Source organism: Podarcis cretensis (assembly GCF_951804945.1).
Source record: "Podarcis cretensis genome assembly, chromosome: 8".
Taxonomy (NCBI): Eukaryota; Metazoa; Chordata; class Lepidosauria; order Squamata; family Lacertidae; genus Podarcis; species Podarcis cretensis.
The window spans coordinates 30,377,824-30,393,774 of record NC_137177.1 but is presented as its reverse complement, the minus strand read 5'-3'; the positions used below and the strand labels follow the sequence as shown (position 1 = coordinate 30,393,774).

General features: G+C 47.1%; 2 protein-coding genes across 2 annotated transcripts in view; one reads left to right on the top strand and one right to left on the bottom strand.

Moving 5' to 3' along the window:
• The window catches only part of RPL11 (ribosomal protein L11), a 50,107-nt gene that overhangs the window by 7,224 nt on the left and 26,932 nt on the right, over positions 1-15,951 (top strand). The gene's annotated exons all lie outside the window — the stretch shown is intronic.
• LOC307222453 (kelch-like protein 31) lies at positions 1,938-12,921 on the bottom strand. Its single transcript, XM_079987734.1, has 3 exons — positions 12,762-12,921; positions 5,212-6,418; positions 1,938-3,401 (listed from the first exon to the last, which is right to left on the bottom strand). The coding sequence occupies exons 2-3, from the start codon at positions 6,399-6,401 to the stop codon at positions 2,669-2,671; spliced, it is 1,923 nt and encodes a 640-aa protein (XP_079843860.1). The 5' UTR covers positions 6,402-6,418; positions 12,762-12,921; the 3' UTR covers positions 1,938-2,668.

The window sequence follows — 15,951 nt, the reverse complement described above, 5'->3', positions numbered from 1 at the left end:
ATGTCCTTTCTCTACTTTGGAAGATCTTGTACCTCCTTAGATAATTGTATGCATGATAATCCATCTCCTGTACTAGGAAAATGCTCCACATTATTTTGACATCCAGGCCACCACTTTTATCTTAACATTTTTCTTCTAAGGAACCAAAGTGGCATATAGAGGGCTCCCATCCTCTTGCGTCCAAGCACTGACAGTAGACCTAGACCTAGTTAGCTTCAGCACGGCTGCTGCATCACATGTCTTCAGATCATGCTCTGTCTGACATTAGTAACAAATTGAATTCTGTAAAAACTCTGTGTGGAGTGGAGCAGAGTCTTTGCTCAGACTGCCTTTTAGCATATTCTATTACCAATCCCCTTTTTCTAGTTCTGATCTGTATTCAATATTTGATAGACAGCTGGAGTACCGTGGGTGATTCTTTTAGTTTTGGGTGGGTTGTAAAAAAAAAACCATTGGCCTTCTTGGCTGGGACGTTTCCTGAGATCAAATTAGTAGCGCTCCTTGAAAAGCAAAAGGCACAAGTGAGAGCGTGGAGAATTAAATATATGCTGAGTCTTCACAAGATGTGCCATCCAGACACACAAAATGAGTGACATCCTTCTCCCCAAATGGAGCTAGCTCAAAGAAAGTCTAATGAGAAATAATTGCTCTGACCTAAGAGCAAAATGGGTAGATGAGAGGAAGGGCCCATGGAGGATGGCTTTTAGCATGTTGTGTGTGCACTTAGTGGGGAAAGCTGAAGGCTTGCTGTAATAACACCGGAATACCTCGGGTTAAGAACTTAATTCGTTCTGGAGGTCTGTTAACCTGAAACTGTTCTTAACCTGAAGCACCACTTTAGCTAATGGGGCCTCCTGCTGCTGCGCCGCTGCCACACTATTTCTGTTCTCATCCTGAAGCAAAGTTCTTAACCCAAGGTAATATCTCTGGGTTAGCGGAGTCTGTAACCAAAAGCGTATGTAACCCGAGGTACCACTGTATACCACCTCTTGGTCAAGGTGGGGACAGACAAAAGTGAGCTGGCATGGCAGATTTAATCTTTTATGGTAATTGAAGGGGCTGTAGCTGAGTGGCGGAGTGCCTAACTATGGACACAGAACGCACAAGTTGAGTGTTGAACTCTCCAACTAAATGCATCATAGGAAAATGGCTCTGGAAAGACCCCCCCCCTTTTTTTTTTTGCAGGACAAATGTTGGCACCAAAATTACACAGTGCAGGAATTTCCACTTATTTAAACTGCAAGTAGCAATGGGAGCTGATCCAGATAAGGATTGCCAAGGGGAGGGATGTTTTCCTTCCCGTTTCTGTTGCTACCTGTAGAAATTTTAAAAAGAAATCCACATATTTCCTGTTGTTGCATCCTTACTTAGTAGATACTATTGGGTTAGATGGACCTGGTATAAAACAGCCTCATAATTGGCACGAGGCAGGCCTGTGTGAAAACAGGAAAATCTTGTGCCTTCCTCTGTAATGGTTGCACTTTTTCTTGGGAGGCTTATACTGCCTTGTACAAAAGGCTGTCACCACAATTGTACAATGCCCTGTGTTTGATTCAGCTCAGTACAAACACTTCCAAGCACACGTGCCCTCTTTGCCCAGGGTGGTGGGGGAAAGTGCTGTCAACCACCCTGCAATTAACTCAGCTTCATTTGCCTCATAATTATTCTGTCCCCTAGCAACGTACTTCCTTGAGGCATAGTGTGAAAGAGAAATTATTGATGTAAAAGGTTTGATGAGAAACCCTTTTGTTCTTATGGGTGGTACTCCGGGGATGGGGAGGCTGTAAAACTGTAAGGGCCTGAATGGGCAGGTATGGGAGTGCAGGATTTGCAGCCTAAATCCCTTCCTTGAAAACTTCAAGAGAGTAATTGGTTGACAGAACACACTGGATGCCATTTCAAAGTTCCTCCACACCACATAGACGACACAACACAAATTTGTAAAGTGTGCTTCAGATTTTTAATTTAGACCTCAATAATCCTTTATCTCAGTGACGCAGTTCATTCAAGGTAGGCCTTAAGGGTCACACCTTTCTTTTAAAAAACTGGTGGTGATATTTGGGGGTAGAAGCTGAGGGACAGGGAGTTGTATTTCAGCTCAAATGACGTCTTCAGGTTTCACTTGAGGCACCAAAAATTGTGCTTTAAAAGTGTTATTAAAGTAAAACCATGGGAAGGAGGTGCTGTATTCAGCCCTGTTACTTATTTTTCTGTGAGGTAAGCTATAGTACATGGGTAACTAATTTGTGGCCCTCCAGATGCTCTTGCACCCCATTAGCCCCAACAGTCAAGGATGGGGGTTGTCCAATAACACCTGGAGGGCTGCAGGTTAGTCTCCCCTGCTGCAGTAAGACAGTGCTAATTCTCTAAAGCAAGTTTGGGGGACCTTTGGCCTTGGAAGTGTTGCTGAACTACAATTCCCATCAGCCTCAGCAAGCATGGCCAGTGGCCAGGGATGATGAGGTTTGTATTTCTGCAACATACAGAGGACCAAGAACTGCCCACACCTGCTCTACAGGTAGAATATTTATCTCCTGGAAGCTGGCAAAACCAAGGCGTGAATGAGATTTTTAAAGAAGTATTTCAACACTCTTGTGAACCCCCTGATCATGCCAGCTGAGGCCAGTTCTGACTGTTTCCTCCATTCCATCCAACCATCCTCTCACCCTTAAATGCTGACCGTTGCTGAGGCAGCTGAGCTGGCTCTGGAGCCCCTGGTGCTTGAGTGCGGAAGGGCGATGGTGCAGCAGGAGACCCCCACGGTGCCTTCGGAAAGTTCTCCTTCCTCTGTCCATTCGTTCAGGTCCGGATTGTAGGCGTGGATGCTCTTCTGATACTTTTTCCCACTCTCATTCCAACCACCGACAACCAAGATCTGCCCACCGAGGGTGGCCACTCCCGCCATGCTCAAGCCAGTGGGCAGGGGGGCCATGTGGCTCCACTGGTTCGTGGAAGGGTTGTAGCACTCCACCGGGATGACGTCCACCCTCTCCCCCCGGGGACCCAACTGGCTGCCGCCCAGGACGTAGGCGCGGTCTGCTAAGGTGGCAGCGCAGTGCCAGCCTCGGGGGCTGCTCAGCCATGCCCCGTCTCGCCATGAATCTGTGGCAGGGTCATAGCTGCAGACTGTACGGGAGTAGGCGTTGTTGACATAGCCGCCCGTCACCAGGATCTTGCCATCGATGACCACGCTGGCATGGCAGCAGCGGGGCAAGTCCATGTTGGCTTTGGCTTGCCAGGTGTTGGCTGAAGGGATGTAGCATTCAAGAGAGACTAGGGTCCCCTTGGCATTACGTCCCCCGATGGCATAGAGGTTCCCATTGAATGCGCTGAGGCTGAAGTGAGTTCTTCTGTGCGACATGCTGGCCAAGTGCAGCCAGGTGCTGAAACGGGGATCATACCTGCAGAGGGGAAGAGAGTTTGTCATTGTCGCTATTGAGCGTGATGGCTATGCTCTGCCTCCATAGTTGGAGCAGTAATGCCCCTGAATACCAGCTGATGGGAACTGCAGGAGGAGAGAGTGCTCTTGTGCTTGGGGCCTGCTTGTGGGTTTCCCACAGGCATCTGCTTGGCCACTGTGAGAAGAGGATGCTGTACTTAATGGACCATTGGGCTGATCCAGCAGGCTCCACAGATGTTGCTGTGTTGGCTTCTTATGTGTGGTTGAAGCAGGAGATCTGAGTTTGCCTAGTGAGGCTGTCAGGAGCCCCTAGCAAACCTGAGACCAGTTAACGTAAGGGACCACAGGTTATACTTTTTCTAAATACAGTCATACTTCAGGTTACAGACGCTTCAGGTTATGCATTTTCGGGTTGTGAACTGCGCCGAACCCGGAAGTACCAGATGGTGTGCAGATGCAGCACTGCGGGCTGCGAACGTGCCTCCAGGATGGATCACGTTCGCAACCTGAGCATCCACTGTAAATAAATGCAGCAGGGCCATAAGACCACTAAGCCCAGAGTCATAGAGAACATTCCTTTTTTCTAGGTGCCCCTGGAGGAAAAGACCTACTGCCTCAAAACACATCTAAAGTTCCTCTGCCTGTTGTGCCCCTTAATTTTTTGGCTCCATCGGATGTCTATTATAATATCTCTCTCACCCATGAAATAATGTTTTGTGACATGCCTTAGGCTTCTGTCCTCGATAAAAATCAGGGTTAGAAATAAGTACCTTCCCCTGTCCATAGGAACACAATATAAGAAGAGCCTGGCTGCTGAATCAGCCCAAATGCCCTTCCAGTTCAGCAGCCTGTTCCCAGTGGCCAACCAGATGCCTATGGAGAAAGTGTAAGCAGGACCTGAGCGCACCAGCAACTCTCCCCACTTGTGATTCCCAGAAGCTGGTCTTCAGAGGCACCTTCCCTCCAATACTGGAGGTAGCATGCAGCCCTCGCAGCCAGGGATAGCCTTTTCTTCCATACACCTCAGTCCATCTCACCACCCCAAAACCCTTCAAGCCTTGCTAGCTGTTTGCGCTGAAATGGACCTGTTCAGTGGTGAACCCCCCACCAGCTTTAGAATGCCTTGCCTTTTAAAGTATGTAAGACATCTACAGGACTGTCATTAAGAAGCCAACTTAAAATATGGCTTCTTACACAAGCATTTAGAGATCAATACTGACATCCAGATCTATCTGTCTACCTACCTATATGAGATTTTTATTTTGAGATGCTATTTTTTAATTGAGGTTCTTTTTCTCTGCCCTGTGAGGCAGTTTATACATCAGGTGTGAGGAACCTCAGCCCCAGGGGCCACGTACAGACCACTGGATCTCTCTACTTGGCCCATGGGACTCTCCCCAGGCCACACCTCTCACCTGCCCCACTTCATTCTGTCTTTGAATTATTTTTCTCTGGCTAGAATGTGTCTTTGAGCTTTGACAATGCCTCTTGCTTGCCTAGATGGAGGATAGAGAGGGCTGGGTGTACAGAAACTAGTCTACTGTACAAAGGTAGAATTCACATTTGTTGCTCTGCCTACTTGTGCCTCTGGCAGGTGACCCCAGTATATCCAGGGCTGGGAAACTGCTGGCCTCTTCAGATGTCGCTGGACTACAGCTCGCAAAACCATTGTCCATGATGGCTGGGGATAATAGGAATTGGAGTTGGGCCATGGATACCCCAACATGGATTTAGAAGATTTCAGGCATGAGGAAGACCCCTGCTTGGGAACCCTATAGACAGTGTCAATCAAGGTGTAACCTCCCCATTACCTGCACAGGTTGTTAACTGCATGCTTTGCCTGGTTCCGGGCATCAGTTTGATCCTCTCCGCCAGCCACGTAGAGGAATCCGTCCATCACCACAACACATTGGTTAAAACATTTGGTAGGCATCTCTGTTAGCTTATTCCAGTTTCCTTCTTGATCTCTGTAGCTTACATCTTTGCTAAGAGCTTTCTCGGCCGAGCACGGGCGGCCCCCAACCATGAGCAACACTTTACGACTTCCTCGAATCTTGGTCCTTCTGGACTGGAGGTCATTTTGCTGATAAGGTAACAAGTGGTAATTCATAGCGTCTACCAGGAGCTTGTGGCATTCTGGGTTCTGCATCATGCACGGCACAGGCTGGATGTAGTTGATCAAGTCGTGAGCCGGGATCGTGCCAAATCGGACATTGTTCAGGAGGTCGGCGGCGTGTTTGATCCGCTTGGGATCAAACTCGATCCATTTCATGACGATCTGAAAGACCACCACTTCATTGGGGAACTGAAGGTTGTCATCCATCAGCAGCTCGTTGAGCTGATCAAAGGTGAGTTTCATGAACTGTTCAGTGTCGGAGAACTCCAGGAAGCATTCCCGGATGAACTTCCTTGCAGCATCCTTCGCCTGGCTGAGATTGTAGGTGTCTGCCAGGTTGGCGATGTACATCCAGTTTTCCACATTCATCTCCTGGATGAGGAAGTCGGTGCACATGTTGAGCAGAGCATACATCCTCAGGTGGCTGGCTATGGAAATGGTGCTCCCAATGGTGTACAGAGAAAGGTTCAGCTTTCCAGTGTAGGTGTAGGCAATGGCGGTAGCCAAGCCTAAGGAGGAGGCATCTTTGAGGTCCACTTGTTGAAGGTTTGGGTCTTTTTTCAGCAGGCTTCTGAAAAACTCGCTGCAGGAAGACATGACCAACTTGTGAACGCTGAAGGACTTTGTTTTTGTGACAATAGTGAGGTCACAGAGGAAACGCTCCTGGTGCATGAGGCTCATCTCCTCCAGAACACTGGTTCCGTGGCTAGGATTTGTGACTTCTGTGGCAGTGCAGAGGAAGCCACCTGAACCATTTTCAAACAAGCCGTCCAGCTGCTGACGGTGGTCAATGTCAAGAGAAGAGTCCTCTACCATGGTGACATTCGTAGATGTCTCCGTCTTCGACGGCTTGCTCTTCTTTGGGGCTTTCTTCTTGGGTGCCATTGGAGCGGAAGCGTGGCCTGTAAGGCGTATTAAGGAGAACGCTGCTTTGTAAAGGAATATCATAAGGTAAAGGTAAAGGTACCCCTGCCCATACGGGCCAGTCGTGTCTGACTCTAGGGTTGCGTGCTCATCTCGCTCTAGAGGCCGTGAGCCGGCACCGTCCGAAGACACTTCCGGGTCACGTGGCCAGCGTGACAAAGCTGCAGCTGGCGAGCCAGGACCAGCGCAGCACACGGAAACGCCGTTTACTTTCCCGCTATAAAGCGGTACCTATTTATCTACTTGCACTTTGACGTGCTTTCGAACTGCTAGGTGGGCAGGAGCTGGGACCGAACGACGGGAGCTCACCCCGCTGCGGGGATTCGAACCGCCAACCATACGATCATCAAGTCCTAGGCACTGAGGTTTTACCCACAGCACCACCCGCGTCCCAAGGAATATCATAGGTGACATATATATTGGCCTCCTGCACAAAATGGATGGAGGAATTTGAAAGAGACAAGAGTGGGGAACCTGTGGCCCTCCAGATGTTGCTGAACTACAATTCCTATCAGTCCCAGGATGCATGGCCAATTGCCAGGGCAATGGGAGCTGTAGTTCAGCAAAATCTGGAGGGCTAAATGTTCCCTATGCCTTTACTATCAACTGCAATTGCATTTAGATGTGGCCCTAATCTAGGCGCCAGATGCATTCTACCCCCTACCCCCGTTTCTCTAAGGCCCTTGGGACTGTCTCGAAGGCCACAACCCATTCTTAGCCACACCCTCTCTCCCCAGGCCACACCTCTCACCTGCCCTACTTCATACTCTCCTTGGGTATTTTTGCCTAGCTGGAATTCATGGGTGTAGTGGGGGGGGGGGAGGGCAGGGGAAGCTCTCTGGGTGTAGCCAGCATTTTTGTCGGGGGGGGGGCAGGCCTTTTCTTAAGGGGGCCAGAACCGCAGTGTGCTATGTATTTTTATTGATTTAGAGGGCAGCTGCCTATGGGGAGGTTCCCCCCAGATCAAGTAAAACAATAGAAATACTTAACTTCCTGACTAATCACGTCAGTTATGCCACCTCCCAACAAAAGTCCTCCCCCCCAAAAAAAATCCTGGCTAGGCCCATGCTGGAATTTCTTTGACTTCTGTGAATGCCTCTTACTTACTTGGATGGGGGCTAGAGGAGGGGTTTGCGGATGTATGGATAAACTAGCCTATTTTACAAAGCTAAAATTAACATTTATTGCTCTGACCACTTTTGCCTCTGCTCACACCCCCCACTGGTATTTTATTTGTTGCATTTATATCCTACCTTTCCCTCCAAGGATCTCAAGGTGACATACACAGTCCTCCCCCCGCCTCCTTTTATCCTCACAACAACCCTGTGAGGTTGGTTAGGCTGAGAGGCAGTGACTGACCCAGAGTCACCCAGGGGGCTTCATGGCCAAGGGAGATCAAAACCTGGTAGTCTGACGCTCTAACCAAGTGACCCACCAGACTAGTTCTCACTGATTTGTGGCCCCCTGGAAAGTTGCCAGGAAGGGAATGTGGCCTTTGGGCTGAAAAGGCCGATCCCTGGATCAGACAATACTGAGCTGGTTTGACTGGGTAGAAAGCAGCCTCCTGTGTTCCTGTAAAGTAAAAGTAAAGGAACCCCTGACTGTTAGGTCCAGTTGTGGACGACTCTGGGGTTGCGGCGCTCATCTCGCTTTACTGGGCGAGGGAGCTGGTGTACAGTTTCCGGGTCATGTGGCCAGCATGACTAAGCCGCTTCTGGCGAACCAGAGCAGCGCACGGAAACGCTGTTTACCTTCCCGCTGGAACAGTACCTATTTATCTACTTGCACTTTGATGTGCTTTCGAACTGCTAGGTTGGCAGGAACAGGAACCGGGCAACGGGAGCTCACCCTGTCGTGGGGATTCGAACCACCGACCTTCCGATCGGCAAGCCCTAGGCTCCGTGGTTTAACTCACAGCGCCACCCGCATCCAGTATTATAATACTGTAATAATACTGGGCCAGTATTATTACTGTCCTAGCACAAAGCTGGCAGGGTGGGCCTGAGGCTTTAAAATAGTAGCTTGGCCCAGGTCAACCAAGGGAGCTCATAGCTGTGGTGTGATTTGAACCAGGGAGTTGCTCCCTCACTACTCAAACTTCCAGCTACTTAGCTACTCCAGCTCTGTAGTTCTTTTTGCAGAAACCCATCGTGGGAGAATAGAGTATACGATTTAGGCTGTTGCCTGTAACTGAAAGCATAGGCTGTGTCTCTGAGCAAGACAGGCACCTTATCTTCCACAACACAGAGAAAAGGTTGGTGTACCCTTCTGTAATAATTCCTTCCATCAAGGCCTGCCACGTGTGGACTTCATGACTTGGGACATGCTGCATGACTGCATTTGATATCTGAACTGAGCGTGCATACAGATTCTGACCCTCCACAGGCAGGACGGCTTATTGCTAATGTTTCTCAGCTGTTTCTGTCCACCTTCCCTTCCCTCTGCTGGCGGTGGGGAGAGGAGGGAAGGAGATCTGAGCTCCTGGGTGACAAACCTGTTTGTTACAGGCCAGAAATAGCCAAAGTGCCTCTCTGTCTTGCATCTCTCAGAGCTGGACTTAAAGATCAAATTTCTGGAGGGTTAAGCAATTGGCAATTCTTAGAACAGGATGGGGAGGAAGCAAAGTCCTAGGCTAGGGTTGCCAACTTTTTTACCAGCCTTTGTAGCTGTGCCTTTAACAGGAACTTGATCTACAGACATTTGTAGGTGTTAAGGATGTGGATGGAGTAGCACACCCTGTGAAAGATCAGGCTTTCAGTCTGACAGTGTTTCTGGACCCAGCCCTGCTGCGGGAGGGCAGGTTGTTGCTGTGGCCACAGAGTGTGCTTTGTGCATCTGTGACTAAGGTGCTAGCTGTGACCCTTCTTGCAGAAGGCAGATTAAGCCACAGTTACACATGCTTTGATTACATGTAGGTTGGACCACTGCAACATCCTCTGCTAACTCTGAAGACTGTTGGACAACTATACTCTGCTACTGCCACAGACTCCTTATTGACAGACTCTGTATCTACTTAGTAAAGGTAAAGGTGGCCCTCAGTGTATTTTTGAAGCCCAGTTCTAAGTACGCAGCTTGGGTCTCTGAAGGACCCCTCCCCTTGCTCCCTCCGCAGGACTCTGCTCACCAGTGAAGACTTTCTGAAGAGGCTTTCCTCTGCATCTTACCACCATCTGATGTGCAATTGGAGAGTACACAGAACGGGACCTTCCCAGAGGTGTGCCTAGGCTCTGGAAATTCTTCCCTGTCTCTTCACTCCCAGTCTTTAGGAAAATTTGCGGACTTATTTAGACATGCTTTCCATGCTGTCTGTTTCCCAGAGTTGTATTTGTGATGCTACTGGTTCCCCCCCTCCCCACACACTTTTCCTAGTGGGGTTGCTTGTTCCTAAATTGATTTTGTTTTGTGATGGTTGTATTTCGGTCTTAGGACAAAAATGGTGTGCAAAATCTGTAAAGGCAATGCGAGTTCAAAACTGGGATGTACTAGTGTATTGCAAGCAGGGTCTGAGACTGCAATGCTAAGGCACTTTCCAGGGAGTAAGCTCCTTGAACTCAATAAGCTGTTGTTGTTTTTAAAAAAAAAAACACTTCTGAGTAGATCCATCTACAATTGCATTGTAATGTGTGTTTTGAAAAATATATGGTACAATCTGATATGTACAGAGGAAAGCTACCTTATACTGAATCAGACCATTGGTCCATCTAGCTCAACGTTATCTATACTGACTGGCAGTGGCTCTCCACAGTTTCAGGCAAGGGACACTCTCAGCCTTACCTGGAGATGCCAGGGACTGAACCTGGGACCTTCTCCATGCAAAGCAGATGCTCTACCACTGAGCTACATCCCTTCTACTTAAAACTAAATGGAGTTCAGTGGTATTTACTCCCAGGTAAAGGTGCTGGAGGAGACTCTTGAGAGTCCCATGGACTGCAAGAAGATCAAACCTCTCCATTCTTCAGGAAATCAGCCCTGAGTGCTCACTGGAAGGACAGATCCTGAAGCTGAGGCTCCAATACTTTGGCCACCTCATGAGAAGAGAAGACTCCCTGGAAAAGACCCTGTTGTTGGGAAAGATGGAGGGCACAAGGAGAAGGGGACGACAGAGGACGAGATGGTTGGATAGTGTTCTCGAAGCTACCAGCATGAGTTTGACCAAACTGCGGGAGGCAGTGGAAGACAGGAGTGCCTGGCGTGCTCTGGTCCATGGGGTCACAAAGAGTCGGACTAAACGACTAAACAACAACAGAATGTGCCAAGGATTCCAGCTTGAGCCATTACATTGGATGCCTCCACTACTTTGTGTCCATTGAGCAGCAATTGGGAGGAATAGGGATGCACTTTTTCCTGATGAGGTCCTGCATTACAGGTGAACATCTGGCCGGTGATATATAAAACAATGTGGACCAGGTGGTTCCTTGATCTGATCCAGCAGGACTGCTCTTATGTGCTTATATCATAGAACATTAATTACATTCATGGAGATGGTGCAATTGAGCCTTAAGGTATTAGCTATGGCAGCTGAAGAGAACCTCCCCATCTAGATATAGTCTACCTATTAATGAATAACAGCTGCTGGGGTGGGGGCAAATGACAGGTGAGGATTCTTGCTTCCATGTTTTGCTTGTCAGCGTTTGTCTGGCCAGTGTAAGAAACAGGAATCTGACCTAGATGGACCCTTGCTCTGATCCAGCAGAGCTCTTATTAGTGTTCTAAAATGGATCCATATTTTTAGTGGGAGTGAAGTGTGTGCCTCCAATATAAGCCAAAAAACAAGCTAACTGTGATCCAGATAACAAAAATTTTGGAAACACTGTAATGCAATAACTATTAAAAACAGCAACAGCAGCATCAACTATGTGAAGTTCATTGTAGGCTTATCTATGGGGCTACTAGGTGACATACCATTCACTGCTGCACAAGCCATATGGCTTGCCTAAGCATTTGCGTGGAGATGGGTGCTGATTCCTGCCTTGGAGGAAATGCTCATATGAGCCATCATTCTCATTTCCCAGTGATTCTCCCTCTCCTTTCCAACTCTCTATTGAAGTTTCTAGCCGAAACAACAGCAAAGCCCAATTGAAAGTGTCACTTTCTGAAAGCAAATGCACTCTTGAATTACACTGCAGAATACAGGCTTGGATCCAGACTAACCAAGTGGCACTTTGGTCTCACTTAAATCAATATGAAAAATTTAAGTCAATGGGACCTAAGTGTGATTGACTTGCAGACTTAAACTGCAATCCTGTGCCCCTTAACTGGAGAATAAACCCGCTGAACTCAATGAGACTTACTTCTGAGTATAGGAACATGCCGTTAATCTGGATCCAGCACATCCAACGCAATTTGCCAGTGTAAATCCGTATCAGTAGCAGAATTATGTGTAAAGTTACTACTTTGTTGACTAAATATCATATACACACAACACACAGTACAAAACCTATCGCACCACAATGTTTGGAATCTAGATCTTTATTCTGTTCATGTTTTAATAAAATAATAATTAGTATTTATCTCCTGCTTTGAGTTTTCAGAGCACTGTATGTACCCATCTCAGGACATCCTCAATTGTTCTATATCTATATTCCTTCTCCCTCTACCTGCTGCCTTTTTGGACATTACCTTTGTTGACCATTTTTAAGCCCCACAGGCAGATTAGATCAGGGTTAGAATAATCTGTTTTATGTGTTGCAGTCCTCCCTCCATCTGCTTAGAATCCCTCGCTCATGGCCACCAACATGTGTTAAATTTATAAAGCGAGAGTGCACACTCAGTATCTCTTAACAGTTAAGGCATAAGTAATCAGTGTCAGATGATACTGAGCATGCTAAATGATACGTTTACTTAGAGTGTCCTGCTAGATCAGGCCAAAGACTACTGAGTCCAGCATTCTTTGCAAGAATCCTAAGAACCATGAATTGTCCATTACAAGACCTTCCCCTCCAATCTATTTTTTTCTGCCCACCTCTAGCTTAGCTAAAATACTGCTATGGCCATTCTGGGTCATATTTACTTTTTGGAGTGATGACTTTGTGTCGATAAATAGCTTGACTTTGTATTTTGTTCCCCCACCCTGAAATCATGAAAAATTGTAAGTTTTAGGCAACGGAAATCTAAGCCTTCTCCTGTTGTTTTTTCCACATGTGTGAGTCACTCACACAGCTAATGTTTCTTTCTCTTAAGAAGGACTCACTTGGTTCCATCTGCACCCAACTTTTTAAGAGCTCAAGTGACCCGTAAACCACTCTGCAAATATTAAAGTAGAAATGGGCAAGCTGGTTGGTTCAGGACAGACAGACAGACAGAAGGGCCTTCGCTCCCTACCTTGGCGTCAAGAGGCTGATCCAGTGGAGGGTATAGCAACCAATGCCTGTACGCTGCACAAGCTAAGAGGCACTCGGGAACCCAGGCAGACGTCCAAAATGTAGCAGCTACCCTGTCCCTCCTCCTCCTTTCCCAATTCAGCCTGGCCAGCTGACGACCCTTATCAACTCGCCAGTTGCATCCAGCTTGATGGGAGTGACGCACTACTGCCATACAAGTATGTGGTAAAAAAAAAAAAAGACATGGGACTCCAAATGAATGTTTGGGCTCCAAGTGGGTCTGAGGTTGAAGACTATTGCATTCAGTGGTCTTAGGCAAGCCACCATTCTCTGTCTTAGCTGCTATTTGTTATGTGGAGATGATGATGATTATAACTAAAATAATAAATAATAATAGATGGATGTCAACCAATAACAACTGACCTATCACCTTTGCTGTGCACACACTAAAGGTAAAGGTAAGGGACCCCTTAAAACACATAGCTCCCCCCACAAAAAATACTAGGAACTGCAGTTTACCTCTCACAGAACTACCATTCCCAGCACCCCTTAACAAACTACACTTCCCAGGTTTCTTTGGAGAAAGAACATAGCCATGGTGTACATAGCCTTGGTCTGTTGGACAGATTGATTATGCATGCTTGAACTACATATTCAGCAAAATGACATAGTGGGAAGAATTCTGGTGCCAGACTTTGGGGAGTCCTTGGCACTGTGCTGCTGATGCCCTCAAGTACACACATCCACTTAGCAGGGAAGAACAGCCACATGCCTTGGGCAGGTGGGCTGAGTACTGTTGCACTCATGTCCAGCTTGCAGGCTTTCCACAGACAGTGGGTCAGCCATAGTGAAAACAAGATGCTGGACTAGTTGAGCCTTTGGCCTGATCCTGCAGGTTCATCTTATGTTCTTAGGCAGCAGTGGCACCGCACATCATCATCTCTTTAAAAAGCAAGCAGCTCATCCTGGGAAAAGAAATAGAGGGCCCTGCTTCTCATAATTTTATCATGAACAAAGAAGTGTCCCACTGGATCAGACCACAGATTCATCACCACATCTTGTGATGGCGAGTTCTGTAAATTAATTTTGCATCATATGACGAACTAAGAAGTAAAATCAGGGATGAGGAACCTACCTATAGCCCTCCATATGTTTTAGATTTGTCTGTCTTATAAAGTAAAAAGATAAAGGACCCCTGGACAGTCCAGTCAAAGGCGACTGGGGTTGCGACGCTCATTTTGTTTTCAGGCTGAGGCAACAGACAGCTTTCCGGGTCATGTAGCCAGCATGACTAAACCACTTCTGGTGCAACAGAACACTGTGATGGAAACCAGAGTGCATGAAAACGCCATTGACCTTCCCGCCTCAGTGGTACCTATTTACGGTATCTACTTGCACTGGCGTGCTTTTGAACTGCTAGGTTGGCAGGAGCTGGGACAGAGCAACAGGAGCTCACCCCATCATGGGGATTCGAACCGCCAACCTTTCACTCAGCAAGCTCAAGAGGCTCAGTGGTTTAGACCACAGCAGCACCTGTGTCCCTGACCTGGTTGGGGTTGATGGAGGGTATTAGGTTGGGGAAAGCTGAAATAAGAGGCAAATCAAGAATGAGGAACCTGTGGCCCTCCATTGTTGGATTCTCCCATCATCAGCCATAGCATACCCTCCAACATTTCTCCAATGAAAATAGGGACACCCCATTCGGGCCATTCCATAATGATAATTTTACTATTTATACCCCACATATCTTACTGAGTTGCCCCAGCACTCTGGACAGCTTCCAACATATAATAATAATAATAATAATAATAATAATAAAACATTAAACATTATAAAAACTTCCCTATAAAGGATTGCCTTCAGACAGCTCAGGGGTTGCATAACTCCATACCCTCCAACATTTCTCCAGTGAAAATTGGGATAGCCTAAGGAAAAGCCTGGCGTGCTCTGGTCCATGGGGTCACGAAGAGTTGGACATGACTAAATGACTAAACAACAACAAGGAAAATCAGGACATTCTGGGATTAAATCAGAAACCGAGATGGCTTCTGTAAATCAGGGATGTCCCTGGAAAATAGGGACACTTGGAAGATGACTGACAAGAGTTGGAAGAAACAAAATAAAAAAATTCCTTCCAGTAGCACCTTAAAGACCAACTAAGTTAATGTTTATAACTTAGTTGGTCTTTAAGGTGCTACTGGAAGGAATTTTTTTATTTTGTTTTGACTATGGCAGACCAACACGGCTACCTATCTGTAACAAGAGTTGGAAGACCAGACATAGTTGTAACAAGAGTTGGAAGACCAGACATTTCCCCATGCCAATAGTAGACATAGTTGTAACAAGAGTTGGAAGACCAGACATTTCCCCATGCCAAGGATAAGCACTGTTGTTTAAAGAGGAGTAACCAGTTTTGCTCTTTCCTTACAGTGGTACCTCTGGTTACGAACTTAATCTATTCCGGAGGTCTGTTCTTAAGCTGAAACCGTTCTTATCCTGAGGCGCACATTCACTAATGGGGCCTTTTGCTGCATGCGCGCCAGCGCACGATTTCCGTTCGCATCCTGGGGCAAAGTTCACAACCAGGAATAGCTACTTCCGGGTTAGCGGAACTCGTAACCTGAAGCGTTCATAACCAGAAGTGTTCATAGCCAGAGGTACCACTGTACTTAAATTCCAGTTTTGGGGTTTGCTGATGCAGACACAGGACCAGCAGTTGGTCTGGTTGGGAACTATCCAGGGCTCAGCAGGACTGATCACTAGCCTAGCCCAGCTGTGCTGCAGTTCATTGCTGTTTGTGTTGGGGGCCTGGCTGGCTACTTTAGGGGTGGGTGGTAGATCCACTTTTGAATAGGAAATGAGGTCGTCTACTGCTATGCAGTGGGAAAAAAGAGTATGTATGAGAGTAGGGGTCTGGGTAGGGCCCCATTGGCAGAACTAGGCTGAGAGCTCCCTGAATGGTTCTGGCCCTGTAGAGACAGTTTTGTTTGCTCCTGATGCTTTGGGGGGAGAGGGATCTCCAAGAATGGATTAGGATGGAGAAAAGGCTGATATGCAACAAATTCTCAGTTGATAACAGATGGAGATTCCTGGAAGCATTTCCCACAAATTGCAGTGGAAAAAAGACTTTTAAAACAAAACACCACCCCATTAAAAGTATCTTTTATAATAATTTCCTTATTTGAGCTATT